Source organism: Oncorhynchus keta, chromosome 11 (assembly GCF_023373465.1).
Source record: "Oncorhynchus keta strain PuntledgeMale-10-30-2019 chromosome 11, Oket_V2, whole genome shotgun sequence".
In the NCBI taxonomy this organism is placed as follows: domain Eukaryota; kingdom Metazoa; phylum Chordata; class Actinopteri; order Salmoniformes; family Salmonidae; genus Oncorhynchus; species Oncorhynchus keta.
Window position 1 is genome coordinate 30,602,531 of NC_068431.1, and position 25,705 is coordinate 30,628,235.

The following is a 25,705-nucleotide window of genomic DNA, read 5'->3' on the forward strand; positions in this document are numbered from 1 at the left end:
GCACCAGTCCCTCCTGCAGCAAAGTACCCCCACAACATGATGCTGCCACCCCTGTGCTTCACGGTTGGGATGGTGTTCTTCGGCTTGCAAGCATCCCCCTTTTTCTTCACAACATAACGATGGTCATTATGGCCAAACAGTTCTATTTTTGTTTCATCAGACCAGAGGACATTTCTCCAAAAAGTACGATCTTTGTCCCCATGTGCAAACCGTAGTCTGGCTTTTTTGGCGGTTTTGGAGCAGTGGCTTCTTCCTTGCTGAGCGGCCTTTCAGGTTATGTTGATATAGGACTCGTTTTTACTGTGGATATAGATACTTTTGTACCGGTTTCCTCCAGCATCTTTAACACCACTGAGGGGTTAAACTGCAGTACTATGAGCCATCCAGGGGCTACTACAGAAACACCACTGACTGGTTAAACTGCAGTACAATGAGTCATCCTCAGGGAAAGGACACTAGTGACCATTCTACCAATCCTCGACTTTGGCGATGTCATTTACAAAATAGCCTCCAATACCCAACTCAACAAATTGGATACAGTCTATCACAGTGCAATCCGTTTTGTCACCAAAGCCCCATATACTACCCACCATTGCGACCTGTATGCTCTCGTTGGCTGGCCCTCGCTTCATACTCGTCGCCAAACCCACTGGCTCCATGTCATCTACAAGACCCTGCTAGGTAAAGTCCCCCCTTATCTCAGCTCGCTGGTCACCATAGCATCTCCCACCTGTAGCACACGCTCCAGCAGGTATATCTCTCTAGTCACCCCCAAACCCAATTCTTTCTTTGGCCGCCTCTCCTTCCAGTTCTCTGCTGCCAATGACTGGAACGAACTACAAAAATCTCTGAAACTGGAAACGCTTATCTCCCTCACTAGCTTTAAGCACCAACTGCAAAACTACCATTCCAGTGTTTTAATTGCTATATTGTATTTACTTTGCCACCATGGCCTTTTTGCCTTTACCTCCCTTCTCACCTCATTTGCTCACATTGTATATAGACTTGTTTATACTGTATTATTGACTGTATGTTTGTTTTACTCCATGTGTAACTCTGTGTCGTTGTATCTGTCGAACTGCTTTGCTTTATCTTGGCCAGGACGCAATTGTAAATGAGAACTTGTTCTCAACTTGCCTACCTGGTTAAATAAAGGTAAAATAAAAATAAATTAATAAAATTGTGTCTTTGATCTCCCTTTTTAAGAGACAATGACCTCCCTTTATCTTTAAACTCCTACTCTCCCTTGCCTATTCATGTCACATGATCTATCTGCAGGTACAAACAAATTCCACTCCAAACAAAGGAATGGTGGTTATTACTATGTACATTTAAGTATGTTCAAAGGGAGACCAAGGATGATGTAAGACCTCTAAGGGATCCATGACACAATGAAGGAAGGAGACTGAAAACATGCAGCAACTTTACGATATATTATTTGTATGATTCTTTAAAGTGTTGAGTCATGGGAGAGAAAGTGGTAGTGTAAGGGGATGCTCTCCTAATATGGACAATGTTGTGGCAAATTCACTTGTGTATGTAGGCCTACAATCCACCCCTCACACTTTCAAACACAATCCAGTTCCAGCCCATTCTCCAATCTGCTCTTCATTTTGTAAATGAATTGCATCTGAATGGTGGAAAAACAAGCTGCCTATTTCTCCATGCTCTCTGTCTTTGACCTTTCCATGCTGTTTCTGTGTAGTGAGACTTAATTGTCCAGAGCGAGAGCCAGCCAGTCAGCGGCCCACACATCATCGACAGAGTTAGAATTAAACAGGCAGTGAATCCAGCAATCTGGAGTCTGCATGGGAGATAATGGGTTGTTTCAAAGCGAAGTGGACAAATTTGTGTAGGACAGAGACCGTTCTTCATGGGAAAACTATTATTCAATTGATACAGGAATGGAAAGCGAAGGAGCCTTTAGTGTAGCTCATTGAAACACTAACGGGAATTGAAAAATCAAAGCTCATCAATGTTCTTTTACCTCATTGTGTGTGCAGCTGCTGCAATATGTGTATGTGTCACCATCGGTTGTATATACTGTACAGTGCCTTCGGAAAGTATTTAGTCCCCTTTTCACACATTTTTGTTACGTTACAGCCTTATTCTAAAATGCATTAAATCAAATTTCTTTCCTCATCAATCTACACACAATACCCCATCATGACAAAGCAAAAACATGTTTTTACATTTTTTTGATAATATATATTTTAAAAAACGAAAATGTACATTTACATAAAGTGGCAAGAAAAAGTATGTGAACCCTTTGGAATTACTAGGACGTTTGCATTAATTGGACATAACATTTTTCTGTAGTTGCAAATCAAGACCTATACAATGGTCAGGAGGAATTTTGGACCATTCCGCTTTACAAAACTGTTTCAGGTCAGCAATATTCTTGGGATGTCTGGTGTGAACCGCTCTCTTGAGGTCATGCCACAGCATCTCAATTGGGTTGAGGTCAGGACTCTGACTGGGCCTCTCCAGGAGACATTTTCTTCTGAAGCCATTCTGTTGTTGATTTACTTTGTTTTGGGTCATTGCCTTGTTGCATCACCCAACTTCTGTTGAGCTTCAATAGGCAAACAGAACCTTATATTCTCCTGCAAATTGGGAATTCATTTTTCTGTTGGTAATAGCAAACTGTCCAGGCCCTGAGGCAGCAAAGCAGCTCCATACTTTACAGTTGGGATGAGGTTTTGGTGTTGGTGTGCCTTCCTCCACGGATAGTGTTGTGTGTTCCTTTCAAACAACTCAACTTTAGTTTCATCTGTCCACAGAATATTTTGCCAGTAGCGCTTTTGCGAACTTCAGATGTGCAGCAATGTTTTTTTTTTGACAGCAGTGGCTTCTTCCGTGGTGTCCTCCCATTGTTTAGTGTTTTACGTATCGTAGACTCGTCAACAGAGATGTTAGCATGTTCCAGAGATTTCTGTAAGTCTTTAGCTGACACTAGGATTATTCCTAACCTCATTGAGCATTCTGCGCTGTGATCTTGCAGTCATCTTTGCAGGATGGCCACTCCTATGGAGAGTAGCAAGAGTGCTGAACTTTCACCATTTATAGACCATTTGTCTTACTGTAGACTGATGAACATCAATGCTTTTAGAGATACTTTTGTAACCCTTTCCAGCTTTATGCAAGTCAACAATTCTTATCCTTGGGTCTTCTGAGATCTCTTTTCTTCGAGGCATTGTTCACATCAGGCAAAGCTTCTTGTGAATAGAAAACTCAACTTTTGTGAGTGTTTTTTATAGGGCAGGGCAGCTCTAACCAACATCTCCAATCTAGTCTCAATGATTGTACTCCAGGTTAGCTGACACCTGACTCCACTTAGCTTTTGCAGAAGTCATTAGCCTAGTGGTTCACATACATTTTCCAACCTACACTGAATGTTTAAATGATGTATTCAATATAGACAAGAAAAATACAATAAATGTCTGTGTTATTCATTGAAGCAGACTTTGTTTGTCTGATGTTGTAAGTCATCAAATCTAATTTTATGACCAATTTATGCAGAAATCCAGATAATTCCAAAGGGTTCACATATGTATTCAGACCCTTTACTAAGTACATTGTTGAAGCACCTTAGGCAGTGATTACAGCCTTGGTTATTCTTGGGTATGATGGTACAAGCTTGGCTGGTTGTTGTCCTTTGCCCCAGTCTGAGGTCCTGAGCTAGTTTTCGTCAATGATCTCGCTATACTTTGCTCCGTTCATCTTTCCCTCGATCCTGACTAGTCTCCCAGTCCCTGCCGCTGAAAAACATCCCCACAGCATGATGCTTCACCATAGGGATGGTGCCAGGTTTCCTTTAGACGTGATGCTTGGCATTCAGGCCAAAGAGTTCAAACTTGGTTTCATCAGACCAGAGAATCTTGTTTCTCATGGTCTGAGAGTCATTTAGATGCCTCTTGGCAAACTCCAAGTGGGCTGTCATGTGTCTTTAACTGAAAGGCTTGCGCATGGCCACTTTAGCATAAAGGCCTGGTTTGTGGAGTGCTGCAGAGATGGTTGTCCTTCTGGAAGGTTCTCCCATCTCCACAGAGGAACTCTGGACCTCTGTCAGAGTGACCATCGGGTTCTTGGTCACCTCCGTGACCAAGGCCCTTCTCAGCCCGATTGCTCAGTTTGGCCAGGCGGCCAACTCTAGGAAGAGTTTTGGAGATTTCCAACTTCTTCCATTTAAGAATGATGGAGGCCACTGTGTTCTTGGGGACCTTCAATGCTGCAGCAATTTTTTCATGCCCTTCCCCAGATCTGTGCCTCGACACAATCCTGGGTTGAGTTTGGTTGATTGTGGAGGCCAGGTCATCTGATGCAGCACTCCGTTCCTCTCCTTCTTGGTCAAATAGCCCTACACATTCTGGAAGTGTGTAGGGTCATTGTCCTGTTGAAAAACAAGTGATCCCACTAAGCGCAAACCAGATGGGATGGTGTATCGCTGCAGAATTCTGTGGTACCTATGCTGATTAAGTGTATCTTGAATTTTAAATAAATCACTGACAGTGTCACCAGGAAAGCACCCCTACACCATCACACCTCCTCCTCTATACTCCACGGTGGGATCCGCACATGCGGAGATCATCCACTCACCTAATTTGTAATCATCAAACCAAAGGACAGATTTCCAATGTCTATGTCCATTGCTCGTGTTTCTTGGCCCAAGCAGTCACCTCCTTATTGGTGTCCTTTAATGGTTTATTTGCAGCAATTTGACCATAAAGGACTGATTCACGCAGTGTCCTCTGAACAGTTAATGTGTCTGTTATTTGAACTCTGTGAAGCATTTATTTGGGCTGCAATTTCTGAGGCTGGAAAACTCTAATGAACTAATCCTCCAGAACAGAGGTAAGTTCTCATGAGAGCCAGTTTCATCAAGGCGCTTGGATGGCTTTTGCGACTGCACCTGAAGAAACTTTCAAAGTTCTGAATTGACTGATCTTCAGGTCTTAAAGTAACGATTGACTGTTGTCTCTGCTTATTTGAGCTGTTCTTGCCATAATATGGACTTAGTATTTTACCAAATCTTCTGTATACCATCCATACCTTGTCACAACACAACTGATTGGCTCAAACACGTTAATTTCTTTCCATCTTAACTTTTAACAAGGCACACCTGTTTTTGAAATACATTCCAGGTGACTGACTACCTTATGAAGCTGTTTAAAACAATGCCAAGAGTGTGCAAAGCGACCATCAAGGCAAAGGGTGGCAGCGTAGCCTAGTGGTTAGAGCGTTGGACTAGTAACCGGAAGGTTGCAAGTTCAAACCCCCGAGCTGACAAGGTACAAATCTGTCGTTCTGCCCCTGAACAGGCAGTTAACCCACTGTTCCTAGGCTATCATTGAAAATAAGAATTTGTTCTTAACTGACTTGCCTAGTTAAATAAAGGTTTTTACCACACTTTTTTGGCTACTACATGCTTCCATATCTGTTATTTCATAGTTTGTCTTCACTATTATTTTACAATGTAGAATAAAGAAACCCTTGAATGAGTAGGTGTGTCAACTTTTGACAGGTACTGTATATTACATTTTATTTTTATTTTTGCAAACAGACAAAATGAAGAGACAAAACAACATGGTTTGTTAAATTTACAGTGATGGCCGATGAATCTCAAATTTTGAGGACAAATATTTGACAGATCAATGAGTAGAAAAATGAATTGAATGGATGAATGGGTGGCATTTATTCAGCACTTTCATTTTCTAGGTGTCCAAGAGCTTTGCATTTTGGGGTAACTCAATTCATGCACCACATACAGTATGTGTAGAACCTATGGTCTTATTGTGGAGACAAATGTTGCTGGGTCTGTCATGGTGTAGTTGCTTTTGATTAAGCGGACCAGGGGATAAAATAACCATATGTTTGTGTATTTCTCAGGTAATCAACATGATGACAAACGTGGCCTTCCAGCTTGTTGTATATTTAATTCCACATATATTACAAAGACAGACTATACAGTATACTCCCTAGACGTTTCTGCTGATGCCAGTGAAAGCAACACAAGACGAGTTGTCCAACACTGACTCGCTGCACAGACACAATCTGCAGTGTTCCATGAGAGAGAATGTAAGATAGAGAGAGACTGTGTGAGAGAGATAAAGAGAGCGAAAGAGAGAGAGATGGGGCATCAGAGAGAGAGAGAGAGAGAAAAAAATGACATAGTAGTGAGCAGAGAGAACGACTGTGGAGAATGTAGAGAGACATAGGATAAACATCTTAGAGGTTAATAGAATACGACAAAATGTTCAGTGCAAAATGCAAAGAACTAGCGCTGCCAGAACCAGGGGAGTTATGCACCTCAAATTCTGAGGGGGCACAATGTATGAGAGGATGGTTGGGGGCTGGTCCGTAGGGGGGCTAGGCCCCTATGCGTAAGTTGGAGACTATCCTTTTCAAACACCTGAGACCGCTTTTTCCTGCAAATCTAGAGCCATAATCATTAAGCTTAATTCGATGTAAAAAAAAAGGTATATTTTTCTGTCTATTTAATCAGACCTCTGGAGCTGTCTGTATCCTCCTGACTGGTGGTTATTTATTTTAAGAAACTACATATGCTTCTCTGCATCTCTGCTAAAATATGGATAAACGATTGAAAGGAAAGTGAGTCTTATTCAGTACATTTAGTTATTGCTTGCTTTTCTAAATTCTACCAACCTTGCCAGCAAGCATGCCAGTTTAGATCGTAAGACAAGCTAGCTACTCTAACTTGATTGACAACCTGAAATGGAACCAATATGGGCTAGCTAAAGCCAACTTCATAAAAAAGTAGTATTACAGAGAAAAAATGTAATAACAAAATGTAAACAATTCAAACAATTTTAAAGGTCAAATCTAAGGGGGCATGTGCCCCTGTGCACCCTATGGGAATTATGCCTCTAAAGAGAAGAACAAGCTCCATGACCCCTTTATATGACAGGCCCCGCTTAGCTCAGCCCAGGCCTGAGAGCACAAGCAGCACCAATGAAAACGATGAACTCTGTAAAGGCTGGCATCAAGTACTGGGGATTAAAGAAAAAGTAAACTTCTGAACAATGAGGTCATCCCAATGGTGACACTGGGGAATCGTGAATGTGCTGGCTTTCTGTTCTGTCCTCACCTCATCAGAGATTGGTGTGCTATTCAAACGTGGGGTGAAGTGGTGGCACAAAGCATGGCCAGAAAACATAGGACTGACCTGGGGATGAGAATGATATGTCTCTGGCCCTGTGGAGCGTAAAGCGGGACTGTTGCTGCTCCATCCTGAGCCCTAGAGCAGTCTGCCCAGAGCGATGATCCATGTTCCAGAGAGAGGACTGCGAGGGCTATGGATGGATGTCTTGGGAGGCCACCCATGCTCCCCTCTCACCACATTAGATAGAAGCCTCTCCCAGGCAAGGCCAGCGGCGCAGGGTGGCCTGGCATGGGGCCCAGATAGAACCAGAGCAGCAAGGCTCCTGTTTGAATAGGCTGGCTACCTCTGACTCTCAGGACAAAAAGCCCTGTAACCTTTCTGCCCATGGTTAAAAAATGCTGCAGCAGCACAGTGGAGGAGGTTGGGGAAAAGACCAGGTTTATGTAACCCTGCATGACTCATCTGTCTCTGACACGTGCCAAGACGTGTCTGAATCTGTACACCCCACTTATCTCTCTTCCTGTGAGGAAGGTTTATTAGTATGAGTGAGTTTTACAGGAAGACCCAGGATAAGGACAGTGTGACTAATTACCATTACTGCTGACACATGATGTTAGTGAAGTTTGCCTTGTTAGCCCAGTCCAGAACAGTAAAATGATAGGAATTTAAACGGGGGAACCCAGATATGACTACTGCCAATAGATCTGTCTCCGTTTCCCCATTAACTTTGTAATTGTGTGCTGCAATAGCAAGGAGTGCACTGTACTTTAATCTGTCATAATCTAGACCAGAGTTTCACTTGCATTAGAACATCCATATTTAACACGACGAGGAGTTCAGACAAGCACTAGGTCTGAATGGGAGAGTGGGAGTCTGAGGAATTACAGCCTACTGTTTGAATCCGCTTGGTCTGGCATCAAGCCTGCTCTGTGACTGGACACGGACTCTGACTCCTACAGCTAGCTACTTCCTTTGATGTACTTTTAAGACACAGAACTGCAATTACTAAACGCTCATAAAAAGACAGCCTAGGGGATCAGAGACCTCACCAACTCTGTCATTGAAACACAACCAGCTCCAGCTTCTCTACCGATACTTATTGCTTCCTCCCCAAGAGTTCAGTTAATTCTGGGGTGAAACTGCCCAGTAGGCCTGTGTATGTGAGTGTGTGTGTATGTGAGTGTGTGTGTGTGTGTATGTGAGAGTGTGTGTGTGTGTGTGTGTGTGTGTGTGTGTGTGTGTGTGTGTGTGTGTGTGTGTGTGTGTGTGTGTGTGTGTGTGTGTGTGTGTGTGTGTGTGTGTGTGTGTGTGTGTGTGTGTGTGTGGGGTGGGGAAATTTGCAACGGAAGAGATTTGACTCATTCACTGTTGACCTGTAGCTCTGGCATTCTACGTTTTGACCAGCTGCTTGTGAAGATGGATGGAGTGGAGGCTTGAATTAGAACTGGCAGTATTGTGGCAGTGCTGTTTATGACATGAATAACATTCTACGTTTTGACAAGCAGCTTGTGAAGATGGATAGAGTGGAGGCTTGAATTAGAACTGGCAGTATTGTGGCAGTGCTGTTAATGACATGAATAACATTCTACGTTTTGACAAGCAGCTTGTGAAGATGGATAGAGTGGAGGCTTGAATTAGAACTGGCAGTATTGTGGCAGTGCTGTTAATGACATGAATAACATTCTACGTTTTGACAAGCAGCTTGTGAAGATGGATAGAGTGGAGGCTTGAATTAGAACTGGCAGTATTGTGGCAGTGCTGTTAATGACATGAATAACATTCTACGTTTTGACAAGCAGCTTGTGAAGATGGATAGAGTGGAGGCTTGAATTAGAACTGGCAGTATTGTGGCAGGTGCTGTTTATGATATGAATAACATTCTACGTTTTAACAAGCAGCTTGTGAAGATGGATAGAGTGGAGGCTTGAATTAGAACTGGCAGTATTGTGGCAGTGCTGTTAATGACATGAATAACATTCTACGTTTTGACAAGCAGCTTGTGAAGATGGATAGAGTGGAGGCTTGAATTAGAACTGGCAGTATTGTGGCAGTGCTGTTAATGACATGAATAACATTCTACGTTTTGACAAGCAGCTTGTGAAGATGGATAGAGTGGAGGCTTGAATTAGAACTGGCAGTATTGTGGCAGTGCTGTTTATGATATGAATAACATTCTACTGATGAAAAGATCTTATGTATCATGACAAAAAAAATAAGTGACACCTGGAGGGGGTGGAGACAATCACAAGGACAGATGAAACAGATCAGGTGTGACATTATGATCTCATGCAAGCTGGAAAATAGTGGCAAATTGTATTCCCTGAGAAACCTAGCAGTCTGAAAATGGCTTATTTTGCATTACAATCACCTGGGAATGGAAATGTAATGGAAATATTTAATGAACATTTAATGGGAATATATTTACATTTCCTTGTCATGTTATTGAAATACTGAGGAGTATTACATGTGCATGTGAACTGTCATTCTGGGTTATACTGAAAAAATATACAGCAAAGATAGTTAGTTCAGGACTGGACATCTTTTTGTAGAAATACATAATGTAAGCACGCACAGACACACACACACGCACTCCCACCTACGGCCCCCACCCTCCACATAAATTTTCACAGTCCCACTGTAACTCGACTTTCATCCAAACCCCATCCTTGACGTGTCATGCAGCACTGTTGGGCTTCGGAGCAATTAAATACAACATAAATCTGTAAATTAGCCATCTGCTCTTCTGCCTCCATGGATCTCCAGTTCTGTCATCAAACTCTTTCCATATAACCTGTGACCTTGAGACCATTTAAAGTACATGAGACAGCAATACCTTTATAGTCCATGGGCCAGCAGGCCAAATTTCACATATTTGTCCACTTGGGGTGGCAAAGTCTAATGATAATTTTCACGTCTGTGGGTTATTTTTGTGGGTTATCGGAGGCAATTTGATAAGGTATTAACTTAATAGAATACATATTAATGTATGAAACGATTGTAATGGTAATGACATCTATATGTGTCCACCTTGGGGGGTCCAAGGTCATACATCCATGCATTTTTTTGTCTATGGATCCAGAATGGACAGTATTGGGATGTGCTCTGTTATCACATGGTACACTAAAATTAATGGGTTTCAAAAGGGTTCTTAGGCTGTCCCCATATAATAACCCTTTTTGGTTCCAGGTAGAACCCTTTTTGGTTCCAGGTAGAACCCTTTTTGGTTCCGGGTGGAACCCTCTATGTAAAGAGTTATAGCTAGAACCAAAAAGGGTTTTTCAAAGTGTTTTCCTATGGGGACACCTGAATAACCATTTTAGGTTCTAGATCAAAAAAATGTGCTCAGGGTGCTTTCAGACCAAATTGGTTTGGAGAGTATTTCCTTACTTTTGTTCGTTTGGACTGGTACTTGGGAGTGCACTAAACTCACCATGGTTGTTCAAAAATGGTGGTCTCTGTCCAATTTCATTCATACCATGGTGCGGTTCGCTGCAGGTGAGAACGTGGTCCAGACCAAACACAGGAAAATCACCAGAGGTGTGCATTATTATTGGTTGTTTGAACCATAACTTGATATCTCTGAAACATTCTGTGACTAGCAACGCATTTATGAGCGCATCCGATGCAGATTAAGGGAGACGGGGCCTATACTGGGGATATAGCCTACTCACCTTGCAGTTACAGTGTCTATTTCACTGTTTCCTCCTGCAAGTTGTTTGAACACCGAAGCGTAAGTAATATGAAGTAATATGGTTTTGTTTAGGCATTTTAGTTATTTGACATTTGGCAATGTGAAAAAGTACAATGTAACAAACAATTAAACTCAACCTAAGAGTGTACCCTAGAATCTGATAACTATACCACATTTTACACAGAACAATGAGACCCTATATAAATTCATCATAGATTTAGTCTATAATCAGTCCCAGCAGCCATTTATTTCAATGGGGAGGAACTGCATTGATTTTAAATGGCCAGAACTGAATAGAATAATTGGTGTAATAAGACCAATAATGGCTTAAAATGTGTGTTATAATGAGGACAACACAACATGATAGCCCAATTATGTCAGTTATATGTATTTAACAAAATATTGCCAGAATTGTTGTAAAAAATAAGAAATTGTCAGAATTGCTGAGTTTTGTAGCCGTTTCAAATATATTACAATTAAACAAACGTTCAAGAAGCATTCACGGATGTCTAGTCATTAAAATGATACTGTATGCAAAATGATTCTATAAATTCTGGCACCATCAAGGAATATGATTTGAAACCTGCTCCGTTCATTGCACCCTGTATGAAATCACATTGGAATACATTACGTCCAGAAAAGAGGTATGTTAACTGGTGAAGTATTAAAGCCTTTATTGATCGGTCTCTAGTTCCACTATTTATGTAAAAATAGGGATATCGTAGTATAGGGCCTACTGAAATATGTATAATTATATGTATCATTTATATTAAAGGTTCCAAACAGTGAAAATCATGTTTTTCATCAAATTGGATGATATTTGAATTACGTTCATAGTAGGTTGACATAATTCTGAAAAATGACTGTAGCTGGTACATTGACAAAGTTGATCATAAAGTTACTGGTCCCCTCCTCCCGTGTCAAACGCTTGGATTCAGGAGGCAGGGATATTATTCATTCACTTCATCAAATTTGTAATGATATGCATTTTAGAAAATTCAACATCTCCTCTGTCTGCACAGCTTCACAGGCATTCACCGCAGCACGAATGCTGTGATATAAAATCAGCTTTCCCAAAAAAGAATGGGGGATATGCTGTAAATTCTGTGAAGACAGACCCAACATGCTGTAAGTCATATTAATTCGTTTCAAATCAATTGAGGATTTCAGGCACACAAATTCCTTAAATGTAAATGTAAATATACAAACATTGAAAAGTTTCACAAAAAAGTGCTCAACCAAATATTGTATATTTACAATTGAGCACTTTAAAAACACCAGAAACACATTGTAGAATGAGTAGATCAGGACATCAACAAATTGATAACATCATAACTCAGAACAGTAAATATAAGGACATTCAATTCACTCAATTTAACATATTGAGAGCTTCCTGTCGGACTGTATCACTGCCTGGTCGGCAACTGCACCACCCACAACCGCAGAGCTCTCCAGAGGGTGGTGCGGTCTGCCCAACGCATCATTGGCCTTTAGGACACCTACAACATCAAGGACAACAACCTCCCAAGCCGCTGCCTGTTCACCCCGTTATCATCCAGAAGGAGAGGTCAGTACAGGTGCATCAAAGCTGGGACCGAGAGACTGAAAACAGCTTCTATCTCAGACTGTTAAATAGCCATCACTAGGCGGCTTCCACCCGGTTACGTAACCCTGCACCTTAGAGGCTGCTGGCCACTTTAATAATGGAACATTGGTCTCAAAAGTTATATATTGTATTCTATTCTACTGTATTTAGTCTATGACACTCAGACATTGCTCATCCTAATATTTATACATTTCTTAACTCCATTCTTTTTCTTTTAGGTTCTATGTATTGTTGTGAAATGTTAGATATTACTGCACTGTTGGAGCTAGAAACACAATAATTTCGCTACACCCGCAATAACATCTGCTAAACGTATATGTGACAAATACAATTAGATTTGATTTGAAACATTTCCCTTTTCAAAAACATTACAGGTTCCTGGATCTCCACGTCAACGAGGGGAAGCTGTGCGAGATATCCATCCCAGGCCTGACAAGGAGGCCATAGCTGGAGGAGTCACCCGCTTCAATCTCCGTGGTGAATGACGCCCGCTTGATTGAAGCCGGGTACATAAGTCCCCATCCTCTCCCGCTCCCCTCCCCATCAATCTCTTTTTTTACGTGACATGTCTCATTTTGTTACTTTGTATCGTTTTATTCAGGCATTCGGACGAGAGATGAGTGCCACCAATTGTACAAATTAATGGGGTCCTGCACATTGTAGGGAGGCTGGTTGCCTATATTAGGCTTATAGCAACAACAACAAAAAATGTGTCTCACAATTATTTCTCATCTTTATTTATCATGAGTGTTCATGTTGATCAGTATTTCAGCTATGCTGGCCAATTGTAAATGTCTGATGAATACATATTGTCATTTACAATGCTTATGCAGAAGCACCAATAAATTGTCCATGTTGTTTTCATGTACATTCCTTTATGCCTAAGTTTCTAAGGTGACTCAGGCTTTACTAATTCATGTGAAGAAGTGTATCAGTGAACTGTCTTCACTAATTAGTTGCAAAACAATATATGCGTATTGCTGCTGTTTGTCTGATATTCAATAGTTCATTTTCAGTTCTGTTGACCATGAGAGCATTTTGCAGAGAGGATGGGGTGAGGTATACTATTTAAGCTTGGAATCATGGAATTAAAACTTTTTTGTTTACCTTGTTACCCGGGAACGACCACAAGGGTGTTTCAAAGTGCTGTCAGTCAAGGAGAGCTCATGAATACAAGCTCCCCGCCCACATACATTAATCTTTTAAAGGGACTGTAGTTCCTTCCCTACAAGGATGATGGTAAAATCAAAGTTTTATACTGCAATTTAACTGGATCGCTTATCACCATGATATCCCACTTGCCATGACATCCCACTTGCATCTATTTGGATAAAGGTTAGAACCCTTATATAGCCACCCAGTGTCCAGCACAGATGCAGACGGACACACCAGTTAACCAAATTGCTTTGGGTAACCACACCGATAGACCTCGGAGTGCAACTCAGATGAAACTCCACTGTGAAACATCAACCTGTTCTCATGGTTTATTCAGACAAGGAGGGGAGGCATGCAGCACTACAAGTATCTGACTCATCGCAGGTGCTGAGGATTACTAAGCAAAAGCAGCCAGACACTCAAACGGCATGGCTCACAGGGCTTGAGCTACAGACTAATACAACAGATATACAGAGAATCGCAGTGGAAATGAATGTCAAACTCCGCCGTCTAGAGCTAAGTACTGTATGCACGGCATTAATGTGAATGGTACACATGTATAATATACTTTAGTGTATGGCCCTGATGTCACCACTCTCCTTTGCTGATGTCACCCTATGACAATAAATGCCAACCTACATCCTGCGCTGTCACCTCTCTCCTGTGCAGGAAGTGACAGTGTCATTGGTTCTAGACTCGTACTTTGAGGCCGTTGTACTAAACATGCCCTCAGTTGAACTCTCTCCGTGAGAGAAGAAAAGAACAGTGGGGTACTCGGAAACTAACATGCAGGGATAGAAGTAGGGGAGAAATAGAAGGAGAGACGAGAGGAGGAGAGAGACCCCTAGCTTGGAGTTAGCTAAGTGGACTAAGACCATAGCAGATCGGCCACTGAGAGTGAAAATGAAGTCGCTGTACTAAAGTGCCACAGCTCGCAATTACCAGCCCGTCATTATAGTTCCCCTGTGGAGAAAAACCCTATTATTCCAGCACACTTCTAAGCAAATCAAATAATCAATGCCCCAACAGTCATAAAAATAAATCACAAATAAAAAGAGACCGGCAGGTAGGGAGTAGGACTTACTATGGTGAAATTCATGACCTTTACTATCCAGATGGTTAAAGCGAGGTTGACCAGGATCAGGATCATTAACAGGAGCACAAAGAAGTAAAGGCAACGTTTCCGCCAGCCGTAAATTCCCACTTTGTACACGTGTGGTTTCTCTGAGCTCTGGACATTGTTCCTATGAGTGCACTGTTCTTGGGTCATCTGCAAGAGAAGAAGAAGAAGAGGGTAAGTGACTTCCTGTAAATTAAGCCTATGCATTCTGAAACCAACATGCCCCAAACAGTACATTCTGGCTCTACTGTTGAAGCCGTAGTCAGCCATTGAGTTCGGACACAATGAAAGACAGTTTAGTTAGGAATCAAACTGATTCATTGTCCCATAAGCTTTCTATATATCCATTACTCCCTCTCTGCACCATTGATGTGCTGATAGTGTCCATTACTGATGATTCTAATTGTCCGCCTGTAAAGTGGGAGAAGGCACTGTTCACTTCAAGCTCCATAATAATAGCCTAATAACTCTGTGCAAAATACAATTTTACTTTCTACAGTGCTTTGAGTGGCTGGCTCCGCTGCCAAAGCCAATCGCATTTGACAACCACAAACATTCACCGCTAACTGGTACAAATGACACTAGACAGCCCTCTAAAGCCAGTCAGCAAAACCAAAAATCTGATTGTACTGTTGCACTTCAGTGTTTGTATGTAGGGCATAGTAAACGGTAGGCATGTGCAGGGACACATTGTTTTGATGATGATGGTGATGATGTTGATGGAGAACATGACATATACTTTGCGCATAGCTCTTATATTTCAGTCCTGAAGTTTCATATGAAATAGTGTTTACCAGTGTTCTTCCATACTTTTTTTCCTATTTTTTTTTCTCCTCAATTTTGTGGTATCCAATTGATAGTTACAGTCTTGTCCCATTTCTGCAACTCCCGTCCGGATTCGGGAGAGGTAAAGGTCAAGAGCCGTGCGTCCTCTGAAACATGACTCAGACAAGCCGCACTGCTTCTTGACACAATGCCCACTTAACCCAGAAGCCAGCCACACCAATGTGTCGGAGGAAACACCGTACAACTGGTGACCGTGTCAGCGTGCATGCACCCAGCCCGCCACAGGAGTCGCTAGTGCGCAATGGGACAAGGACAGCCAGGCCGGCCAAACACTCCCCTAACCCAGACGACGCTGGGCCAATTGAACGCCGCCCCATGGGTCTTCCGGTCTCGGCCGGCTGCGACAGGGCTTGGACTCAAACCAGTACTCTAGTGGCACAGCTAGCACTGCGATGCAATACCTTAGACAACTGCGCCACTCAGGAATCACTTGTTCTTCCATCCTTACAGGTGCTCCAGACTAAATTGGTGTGGTTCAGAACAGGACCAAATACTCTATTACCTTCCATGAAGTCTAGTTTACCACGTATTGCACCTCCAGGTTGGCATCTAGTCTTCCATTTCCAAAGTAAACGTTGAGTTTAGAGCAGAACTGTGCAGAAACAGACTTAGTGCTTGATTCATTTAAGGTGTTAGTACTGGCTCAAACCAAGGCTTGCCGACTGTGGCTCACCAGATCCAGGGCCACCAGAGCATGACACCAGAGCAACACTCAACCTACACTACATCAACTAGGGGGGAGGAGGTTCCTTTCAGTCAATCTCACCAGGTTGCTGGTGATATAAAAAATGTATGTAGATCCAGCTGTCAGCAACCCCAGGTGGTGTGTACACGCTGTACAGTACAGAAACAAACCAACCGAGAGAAACACTATTATTACTGCAAACATGACTGTTTGAGTATTAACCATAACCCTGTTGGAGGCCATCGGTAAATCGTATCTCTGTGTGACCCACAGGTGGGTCATCTTTTCTGTACATCAGCCACAATAACCTCCTGTTGTATTACATACAGAGTTAGTCCCCTCATACACATAAGTGTACTTCACACTATAGGGACAAGCCAAGCCAAGCTTTACTGGGCTGGCTTGGTTACGCATCCACCATAGTTGCTGTAACCGTGCTGGAAAAAGGACAATGTGAAAATAAATATCCAAGAGGTTTGGGAGGGCCTATAGTGTTAATCAGGCAAAAGAGTCAACAGTGTCACCCTTGATTTCAGGATGAAAAAATGTGAGCAGATAAATCTGAGGACAAATCATGGTATTTTACACCCAAAAGGGACTGGTGCACAGAAGGAAAAACTGATGCGCCAGGAAAAATAAATGGAGGCCCACCAGAACACTGCCATTTGAAGGTTTCATCCCGCTGTCTAGCTACCGTCTAACGATAGCTAGATAATTAGTTAGTGCCTAAAGAAAGAACAGCGGCACAAAACAAAGTCTGTTTCTGATCAAAGGCATCCCAAGCATTGCTGAATGTTGTTGGTTCTTCTCGCTTGCCAAATCACTGGGCATCTCTCCAATAGGCTCTTTTATAGACAACATGTGGTTCGGTACCAGATTCTGCCAACTTCTGTCCCAGTTCTCCATTCAGAGGCAATGCCTGTCCAAATTTGAAAATACACAAAATGTCCTCTACTGTGTCTAGTGCAAGAGGCTTCTGAATGGATCCTAACATTGTTTATGTCTACGGTAAGTTTAGGCTGGGAAGAAGCAGACTTGAGATATAATACATTTACTGTATATGCACAATTATGGGAAGAAAATATGCCATGAGCACATTTAACTAATTAACATTTTGCCATTCACAAGCAGTCCTAATCTTCACTTTCACCACACAACATTTATAAGAGCTATCTAGGCCATATTGTCTCCTTTGCCTCATTGTCTTATTACACGGACACACTGTTCCACTTTACATAATGTAGATATGCATGGCCAATTAAATCAGATTTATTTTAAAGGTCATGGCATTACAGTCAACAACCTAATGAGCGTTGAATCTGCTCCAAATATAACAAAGTGTTCTCTCAGTGATTCATAAATCATTGAGTTCCAGCTACACAATCAACAGAATGCATTAACTAACGCTGGTCTGAAGGTGAGAATACAGCCTGTGATTGCTGTCTACATGGTACAATGAATACTATCAGCTCAACATGCTCTGTATTTGTACTTTCTTATAAATACAGTAGGAGAGTGAGCTTTTCAAATCAAGCGTACCAACGAGCTTTATAACCCTGATTAAGGCAACTTGGCATGTGTGTGTGTGGCCCTCTATGACTGTTTTTGGCTTACAATGCCCTCCAACATATACACCTGTATAAGATAAGATACCTCTGAACATCATTGTTTAATGGGTATCAGGGCCCATATACTGAAGTCACCCACTCATCTAAATTGCTGTATTAATGTTAAAGAACAGAGGGATACATACCATTGGATTCAAAGACTCAAGTCTAACTTAATTCAAAAAGTACTGTTGCAGTAGAGGCCAAATGTATCTCTATCCATGTAGTGATTTTTACATCACCAAAGTCAACAAGCCCTACAATTACCATAATATTACTTGATTGAGGTCTCGCTGAATATCTGAGCGACCACAAGTAGGGCAGAGAAAGTCTCAGCCAAACTATTTCAATTTGCTTCAAACTGACACTACTTCAAAAATGTTGGGGAGGAATTACATGGGCTAGGGGTTGAAAGGAGCAGCACTCCGCTGTGTTTAAGACATGTGGCCTCAAAGTGAGGGAGAGAGAGAGCCCTCCACATGTGTAATTAAAGACGGGATTAAGGAGAGAGGCAGGGAGGGATAGACCAGAGAGGGTGAGAGACAGAGCGACTTCACTATCAGAGCTACTGAAATCAAATATCAAATCAAAACTTTCAAATAAAACAACATCCATAATGAAATGCTGAAACTGAGCAGCCCTAAGCTGGTGGACGCACTGCTTAAATTATTAAACTTAATGCTGGAAATTGGATGTTTCTCTGGAATCTACAATGAAGGTCTAATAACGCCCATCTATAAAAAAGGAGACAAATTCAACACCAATAACTACAGAGGCATCTGTGTATGCAGTAATCTGGGAAAGATATTTTGCAGCATAATGAATACCAGAAGCGGCTTCCTCCCCAAACATCACACCTCAGGTCACATTTACTCCCTCCACACTCATACATCTAAATATCACAAGGAACACAATAAAAGGTTTTTCCTGCTTTGTAGACTTCAATTTGGCACGATGGACTATTAAACTAACTCCTCCAAATTGATATATATATATATATATGCCATTTAGCAAACGCTTTTATCCAAAGCGACTTACAGTCATGTGTGCATACATTCTACGTATGGGTGGTCCCGGGAATCGAACTCACTACCCTGGCGTTACAAGCGCCATGGGGGGAAATGTATTACACCTTGAAATCCTAATGTATGAATAACAAATGTGTAATAAAAATTGGAAGCAAAATAACAGAATTGTTTTCCCAAAGACATGGAGTCCAACAATATTTATATAAATTAACTACCAAAAATGTTGGAGCAATCTGCAGCTTCAGTCCTCACCCTCCATGACACACATACGAAGTGCATGTTGTACCCTGACAACTTAATTTTGTTGTCACCCACAGAACAAAGATTACAACAGAGCCAGTCCCTTGCAGAGCAGTACTGCCAAAGATGGGTACTAATAGTAAACTTAGAAAAAACTTCAATCATGATCTTTCAGAAGAAAGCCAGATCCCAGTGAAACCAGTATCAGTTTACCTACAGTGGAACTACACTAAAACACAGTTACAGCGATAATTACCTGGGCCTGGAGAAAAGTTAATCAGGGGAGTTTTAGGCTGGCTGCAAAGGCCCTGAGTGAAAAAAAAAACTGAAGAGCATTTCATGCTATCAAATCCAGAAATACAAATATCCCAATAAATATTTAGTTAATAAGTGAGTATACACAATGGCCACAGAAAAATAAGTGTGTATACAGTATATACCTGCGTATACCCTCCACTACAACACTGCTCAGAACAGCCTCAATTTGTCAATGCATGGACTCTACAAGGTGTCTAAAGCATTCCACAGGGATGCTGGCCCATGTTCACTCCAATGCTTGTCAAGTTGGCTGCTTGTCAAGTTGGTGTCTACTACCATACCCCGTTCAAAGGCACTTTGTATGTGCACCATTCACGCTGAATGGAACGCTGAATGGAACACATACACAATCCATGTCTCAATTGTCTAAAAAGCTTAAAAATCCTTCTTTAACCTGTCTCCTCCCGTTCATCTACACTAATTGAAATGGATTGGATAACAGGTGATCATAGCTTAAGGGATCATAAGGGATCATAGCTTTCACCTGGTCAGTCTACTGTATGTCATGGAAAGAGCAGGTGTTCCTAATGTTCCCTTTCTCTAATCACCATTATTTATATTTTGCTGATGTCACTATCTCACTTTGCTTTAGAAAGTGGCCTTGTAATTCATGCTAATAAAGCTTATCTGAATCTAAGAGAGAGAGAGAAAAACAAAGGAACCCTCCCACCGGTCAGCTTATAGTGTGTTAACAGGTCAGAGGGAATCAAGCGCATCACGCTTCTCGCCTCCCTCCCTTTGGAGAAGACAGTGATCGCAGATGCATTGGACTCTCTCTCTCTCTCTCTCTCTCTCTCTCTCTCTCTCTCTCTCTCTCTCTCTCTCTCTCTCTCTCTCTCTCTCTCTCTCTCTCTCTCTCTCTCCACACTATGAGAGGCTAACACCTTAATCATTAGATTGTCATAAATGCTGTGGCAGGTTGTTGAATATAGGTATCAGCCACAGTGGAGTGTGAACAGTGTACATCAACTGCATCCAAGAGGAGGTCTCTGGAGTAGGGCTATGATGATGTGGAGAGCTGTACTGAACTGAGTCTATTGCTCAATAATACGGTGACGTTCACACATGTTGCCTATCAGGAGATGGTGTACTGACATTCCAGCCAAATGTGGGTGTATAATCAAAATGGCATACAGTACATGCCATCCAAATGCAGTAAATTCAAATGTAACGACACATGGAGAAATAACTACCATCTATAAATAGCTATGGCCATCCACTCTTACAGTAAATGGTTAGCTGAAAACTTGATACTAACAGTGTCTCTTTAAGAGTAAGTGTTTTTGATACTGCTTCTGGGCTTGGAGGCTGACAGATAGAAGAGTATGTGGATCTCATAGTTTCTGTTTAGCCCCTGAATTACAAAGGGATTGAGATGGAGCCAGAGAATATGAAACACCTTGTCTTGTACTGGTTCAGTACCTCTCTCCCTCACGTACGTACGTACGTACGTACGCGCACGCGCACACACACACACACACACACACACACACACACACACACACACACACACACACACACACACACACACACACACACACACACACACACACACACACACACACACACACACACACACACACACACACACACACACACACACACACACACACACACACACACACACACAGTTGCTAGGAAATACTCCACTATTGGAGGGCCTGCAGGGGATGGGAGTAGCTAAAGGCTTTATTTAACCAGATGGCACACTAGTTCTCTCACCAACAATATGACAAAATATTAAGAGGTGCTTCCCTTTCCCAGTGTTCATGTACATAGTATTTACAATAGGTTTAGAGTCCTTGTATCTTCACCCACACATTTTCCCCATTAACTTAAGATCAACAGGGCTACTTTGAATAGGAACATTTGCTGTCTATTTAATAGGGATTTTGCATATCAAATAAGAGTGTTTACAATATCAATTAAAACGTATTTTCTAATGTCCTTCTAGATGAAAATCCCTGATTGAGTTAAGGATTTTTCAATAGAGAAATCACAAACACTCAGATAAAAGTATTTCATATTAGTACATTGGACTCAAAAGAACATGTCTTGGTTTGGCCACTTTCATGTAGGCTTTTAGATAAAACCAATGAATTTAATCTCTCTTGAGATCTCAACCCAATTATTACTACACTCTGCTTTCTTCTTGAGCACTTCTTGTTTTACATATTAAATGGATCCAATTCCATGTCAACCGAAAAGGTTGGGCCACAATCATAAGACAATTTCACTTTCTAAATTAGCAATTTCTTCAATAGGGTTGGATACAAGTAGCCGGTCAAGCAATTGCAAACAGTGGGGAGAACAAGTATTTGATACACTGTCGATTTTGCAGGTTTTCCTACTTACAAAGCATGTAGAGGTCTGTAATTTTTTATAATAGGTACACTTCAAATGTGAGACAGAATCTAAAACAAAAATCCAGAAAATCACATTGAATGATTTTTAAGTAATTAATTAGCATTTTATTGCATGACATAAGTATTTGATCACCTACCAAACAGTAAGAATTCCGGCAATCACAGACCTGTTAGCTTTTCTTAAAGAATCCCTCCTGTTCTCCACTCATTACCTGTATTAACTGCACCTGTTTGAACTCGTTACCTGTATAAAAGACACCTGTCCACACACTCAATTAAACAGACTCCAATCTCTCCACAATGGCCAAGACCAGAGAGCTGTAGAAGGACATCAGGGATAAAATTGTAGACCTGCACAAGGCTGGGATGGGCTACAGGACAATATGCAAGCAGCTTGGTGAGAAGGCAACAACTGTTGGCGCAATTATTAGAAAATGGAAGAAGTTCAAGATGACGGTCAATCACCCTCGGTCTGGGGCTCCATGCAAGATCTCACCTCGTGGGGCACCAATGATCATGAGGAAGGTGAGGGATCAGCCCAGAACTACATGGCAGGACCTGGTCAATGACCTGAAGAGAGCTGGGACCACAGTCTCAAAGAAAACCATTAGTAACACACTACACCGTCATGGATTAAAATCCTGCAGCACACGCAAGGTCCCCCTGCTCAAGCCAGCGCATGTCCAGGCCCGTCTGAAGTTTGCAAATGACAATCTGGATGATCCAGAGGAGGAATGGGAGAAGGTCATGTGGTCTGATGAGACAAAAATAGAGCATTTTGGTCTAAACTCCACTCGCCGTGTTTGGAGGAAGAAGAAGGATGAGTACAACCGCAAGAACACCATCCCAACCGTGACGCATAGAGGTGGAAACATCATTCTTTGGGGTTGCTTTTCTGCAAAGGGGACAGGACGACTGCACCGTATTGAGGGGAGGATGGATGGGGCCATGTATCGCGAGATCTTGGCCAACAACCTCCTTACCTCAGTAAGAGCATTGAAGATGGGTCATGGCTGGGTCTTCCAGCATGACAACGACCCAAAACACACAGCCAGGGCAACTAAGGAGTGGCTCCGGAAGAAGCATCTCAAGGTCCTGGAGTGGCCTAGCCAGTCTCCAGACCTGAACCCAATAGAAAATCTTTAGAGGGAGCTGATAGTCCGTATTGTCCAGCGACAGCCCCAAAACCTGAAGGATCTGGTGAAGGTCTGTATGGAGGAGTGGGCCAAAATCCCTGTTGCAATGTGTGCAAACCTGGTCAAGAACTACAGGAAATGTATGATCTCTGTAATTGCAAACAAAGGTTTGTGTACCAAATATTAAGTTCCGCTTTTCTGATGTATCAAATACTTATGTCATGCAATAAAATGCAAATTAATTACTTAAAAATCATACAATGTGATTTTCTGGATTTTTGTTCTAGATTCCGGCTCTTACAGTAGAAGTGTACCCTATAATAAAAATTACAGACCTCTACATGCTTTGTAAGTAGGAAAACCTGCAAAATCGGCAGTGTATCAAATACTTGTTCATACCAATGCTTTTCAGGAGCACTCTGACTCACAAACCTGAAACATTTTCCTAAGAGGGTTGAAAAATATATATCTCAAGAATATACAGATTGTGGTACAGTCTGCATGGTCAGGTCAGGTGTTGTATATATTACAGACTGTTATTACACTTTGAGAAATGTCACAGTGCAATATATTCTCAGGCTAATGGTACGTCTTGTGGAACATGAAACCGTTATTTGATCAGGGCATGGTGGTTTTCCCTCTACCTTATCCTTCACCTACAGCTCTTCAGTATGCACAGTAACATCCTCCACTGGAGACAGTTTCTATACAGTAATACCATTACCTTTAGTACCAATCAGTCATTCTACTCTCTAACAGGACTTTGCAGAGTAAATTAGACACAGAGAGAGAAGCCAGAGGTGACCCTGTTTGCCCCATACTCACGGAGGAACTGACAGGCCAGGAGAGGGACCGAGAAAGGCCATAGACAACACATGCAACTCTACTTAGTATCTATACACTTACAGAGAGAAACACCTCTGGCAGCTTTGGTGTTATATGAGGAAAAGGACTGTACTCGACCTCAAGTGATCTGAATGAGACTCAATGGTATTTTGCATTGCTTTGAAGACAGAACAGCAGTCAGTAAAACTGTGCATGGATTTTTAAAATGACAAAATTGAGCCTGTGCAGGGAGGACTATTTAAAAGGCATGAGGTGACTAGCTGTAGTTAGAGGGGTGAATGACTCTTCAGGACAATTGCTTTTGACTGCTGCTCCCCAATTATCTTTTGCAGTGAGTTTGTGCACCCTAATGAAGCCCTAATGATCTGGAGAGAGAACCGAAAAGATCCTCTGTGCAACCATGATGCAACCAGATGCTCACAGAATTTCAAGCCAGGACGTCATGTAAAAATCTTCCCAGCGTGAAACAGTTGATAAATTGTTCTGATTGTGTTGTGATTGTGACGTCACGTTGTAAACATTTTCACAGCTTGAAAATGTTCCCAGTCAATAATTGCACGCACGTACGTGTGGATAGCTGAGCTCGTGCCGATGTTTCTCTCACACCCCCTCAAACTTGATTTAGCTAGCTAACTGGCATAATTAGCTGTAAACTGGTCAAAATGGTTTGTTCTCAGAGGTGTGCAGTTTTAACTTGTTTGTATAGCTAGCTAGCTAACTAACCCAACTAACAAACACATTTATATGCACTGTCAATCGAAAACATAGCACCCAAGTCTTAGCAATCGTAAAACATCTCTACGCCCATCAACCCTCAGAATTTTGACGCGCGAGTCCAGGTATTTATAAGTTGACCTCACGCCTCAACAAGCTTCTGTTGGTCAGAGTCAATACTCCTGGCCACCATTGATTGGCAGATGCGTGAAGCATATGAGCGTGCCCACAGAACAGTTTTTCGAGGTCGAGGGAGGGTGAGAGAGAAACATCCACACGAGCACAGCCATCCACATAAAGAGATGCTTGTGCAATTATTGAACTGGTAACATTTTTATGCTGGGAGAAATCTTACAGCATGATGTCACAATCAGAACGATCAGAACTATTGCGAACTATTTCACACTGGGATGATTTTTACATCCCATGACACAGGACATGCTGGACATGCTGTATGTTGCTCATCAAACAAAACTAACCAAAAAGGAAAGAAATAATACAAGAACTCACAAACTTGCAATTATTCATTTTTTCCCAAGACACTGGAATATGAACATCAACAACAACAATATACAGTACAAGTCAAAAGTTTGGACACACCTACTCATTCAAGTACATCTTTTATTTGACTATTTTCTACATTGTAGAATAATAGTGAAGACATCAAAACTATCAAATAACACATATGGAATCATTTAGTACCCAAAAAAGTGTTCACGAAATCAAAATGTATTTTATATTTGAGATTCTTCAAAGTAGCCACACTTTGCCTTGATGATAGCTTTGCACACGCTTGGCATTCCCTCAACTAACTTCACCTGGAATGCTTTTCCAACAGTCTTGAAGGAGTTCCCACATATGCTGAGAACTTGTTGGCTGCTTTTCCTTCACTCTGTGGTCCAACTCATCCCAAACCATCTCAATTGGGTTGAGGTCCAGTGATTGTGGAGACCAGGTCATCTGATGTATCACTCCATCACTCTCCTTGGTCAGATATCCCTGGAGTTGTGTTTTGGGTCATTGTTCTGTTGACAAACAAATGATAGTCCTAATAAGTGCAAACCAGGTGAGATAGCGTATCATTGCAGAATGCTATGGTAGCAATGCTGGTTAGGTGTGCCTTGAATTCTAAATAAACCACTGAAAGTGTCTCCATTTCAGTCCACACTACTTGCCTTGAGAGTTTTCAGCTATACCTTTCGTGGCTGTTTATTTACCACCACA

General features: G+C 41.8%; 1 protein-coding gene across 2 annotated transcripts in view; it reads right to left on the reverse strand.

Moving 5' to 3' along the window:
- LOC118390059 (delta-sarcoglycan) overlaps positions 1 to 25,705 on the reverse strand; it is a 255,077-nt gene that overhangs the window by 66,453 nt on the left and 162,919 nt on the right. For both annotated transcript variants that reach the window (XM_035780224.2, XM_035780223.2), the window contains exon 2: positions 14,660 to 14,845. In XM_035780224.2, the coding sequence (XP_035636117.1) occupies positions 14,660 to 14,845 (186 nt within the window). The remainder of the gene's footprint in view (positions 1 to 14,659; positions 14,846 to 25,705) is intronic.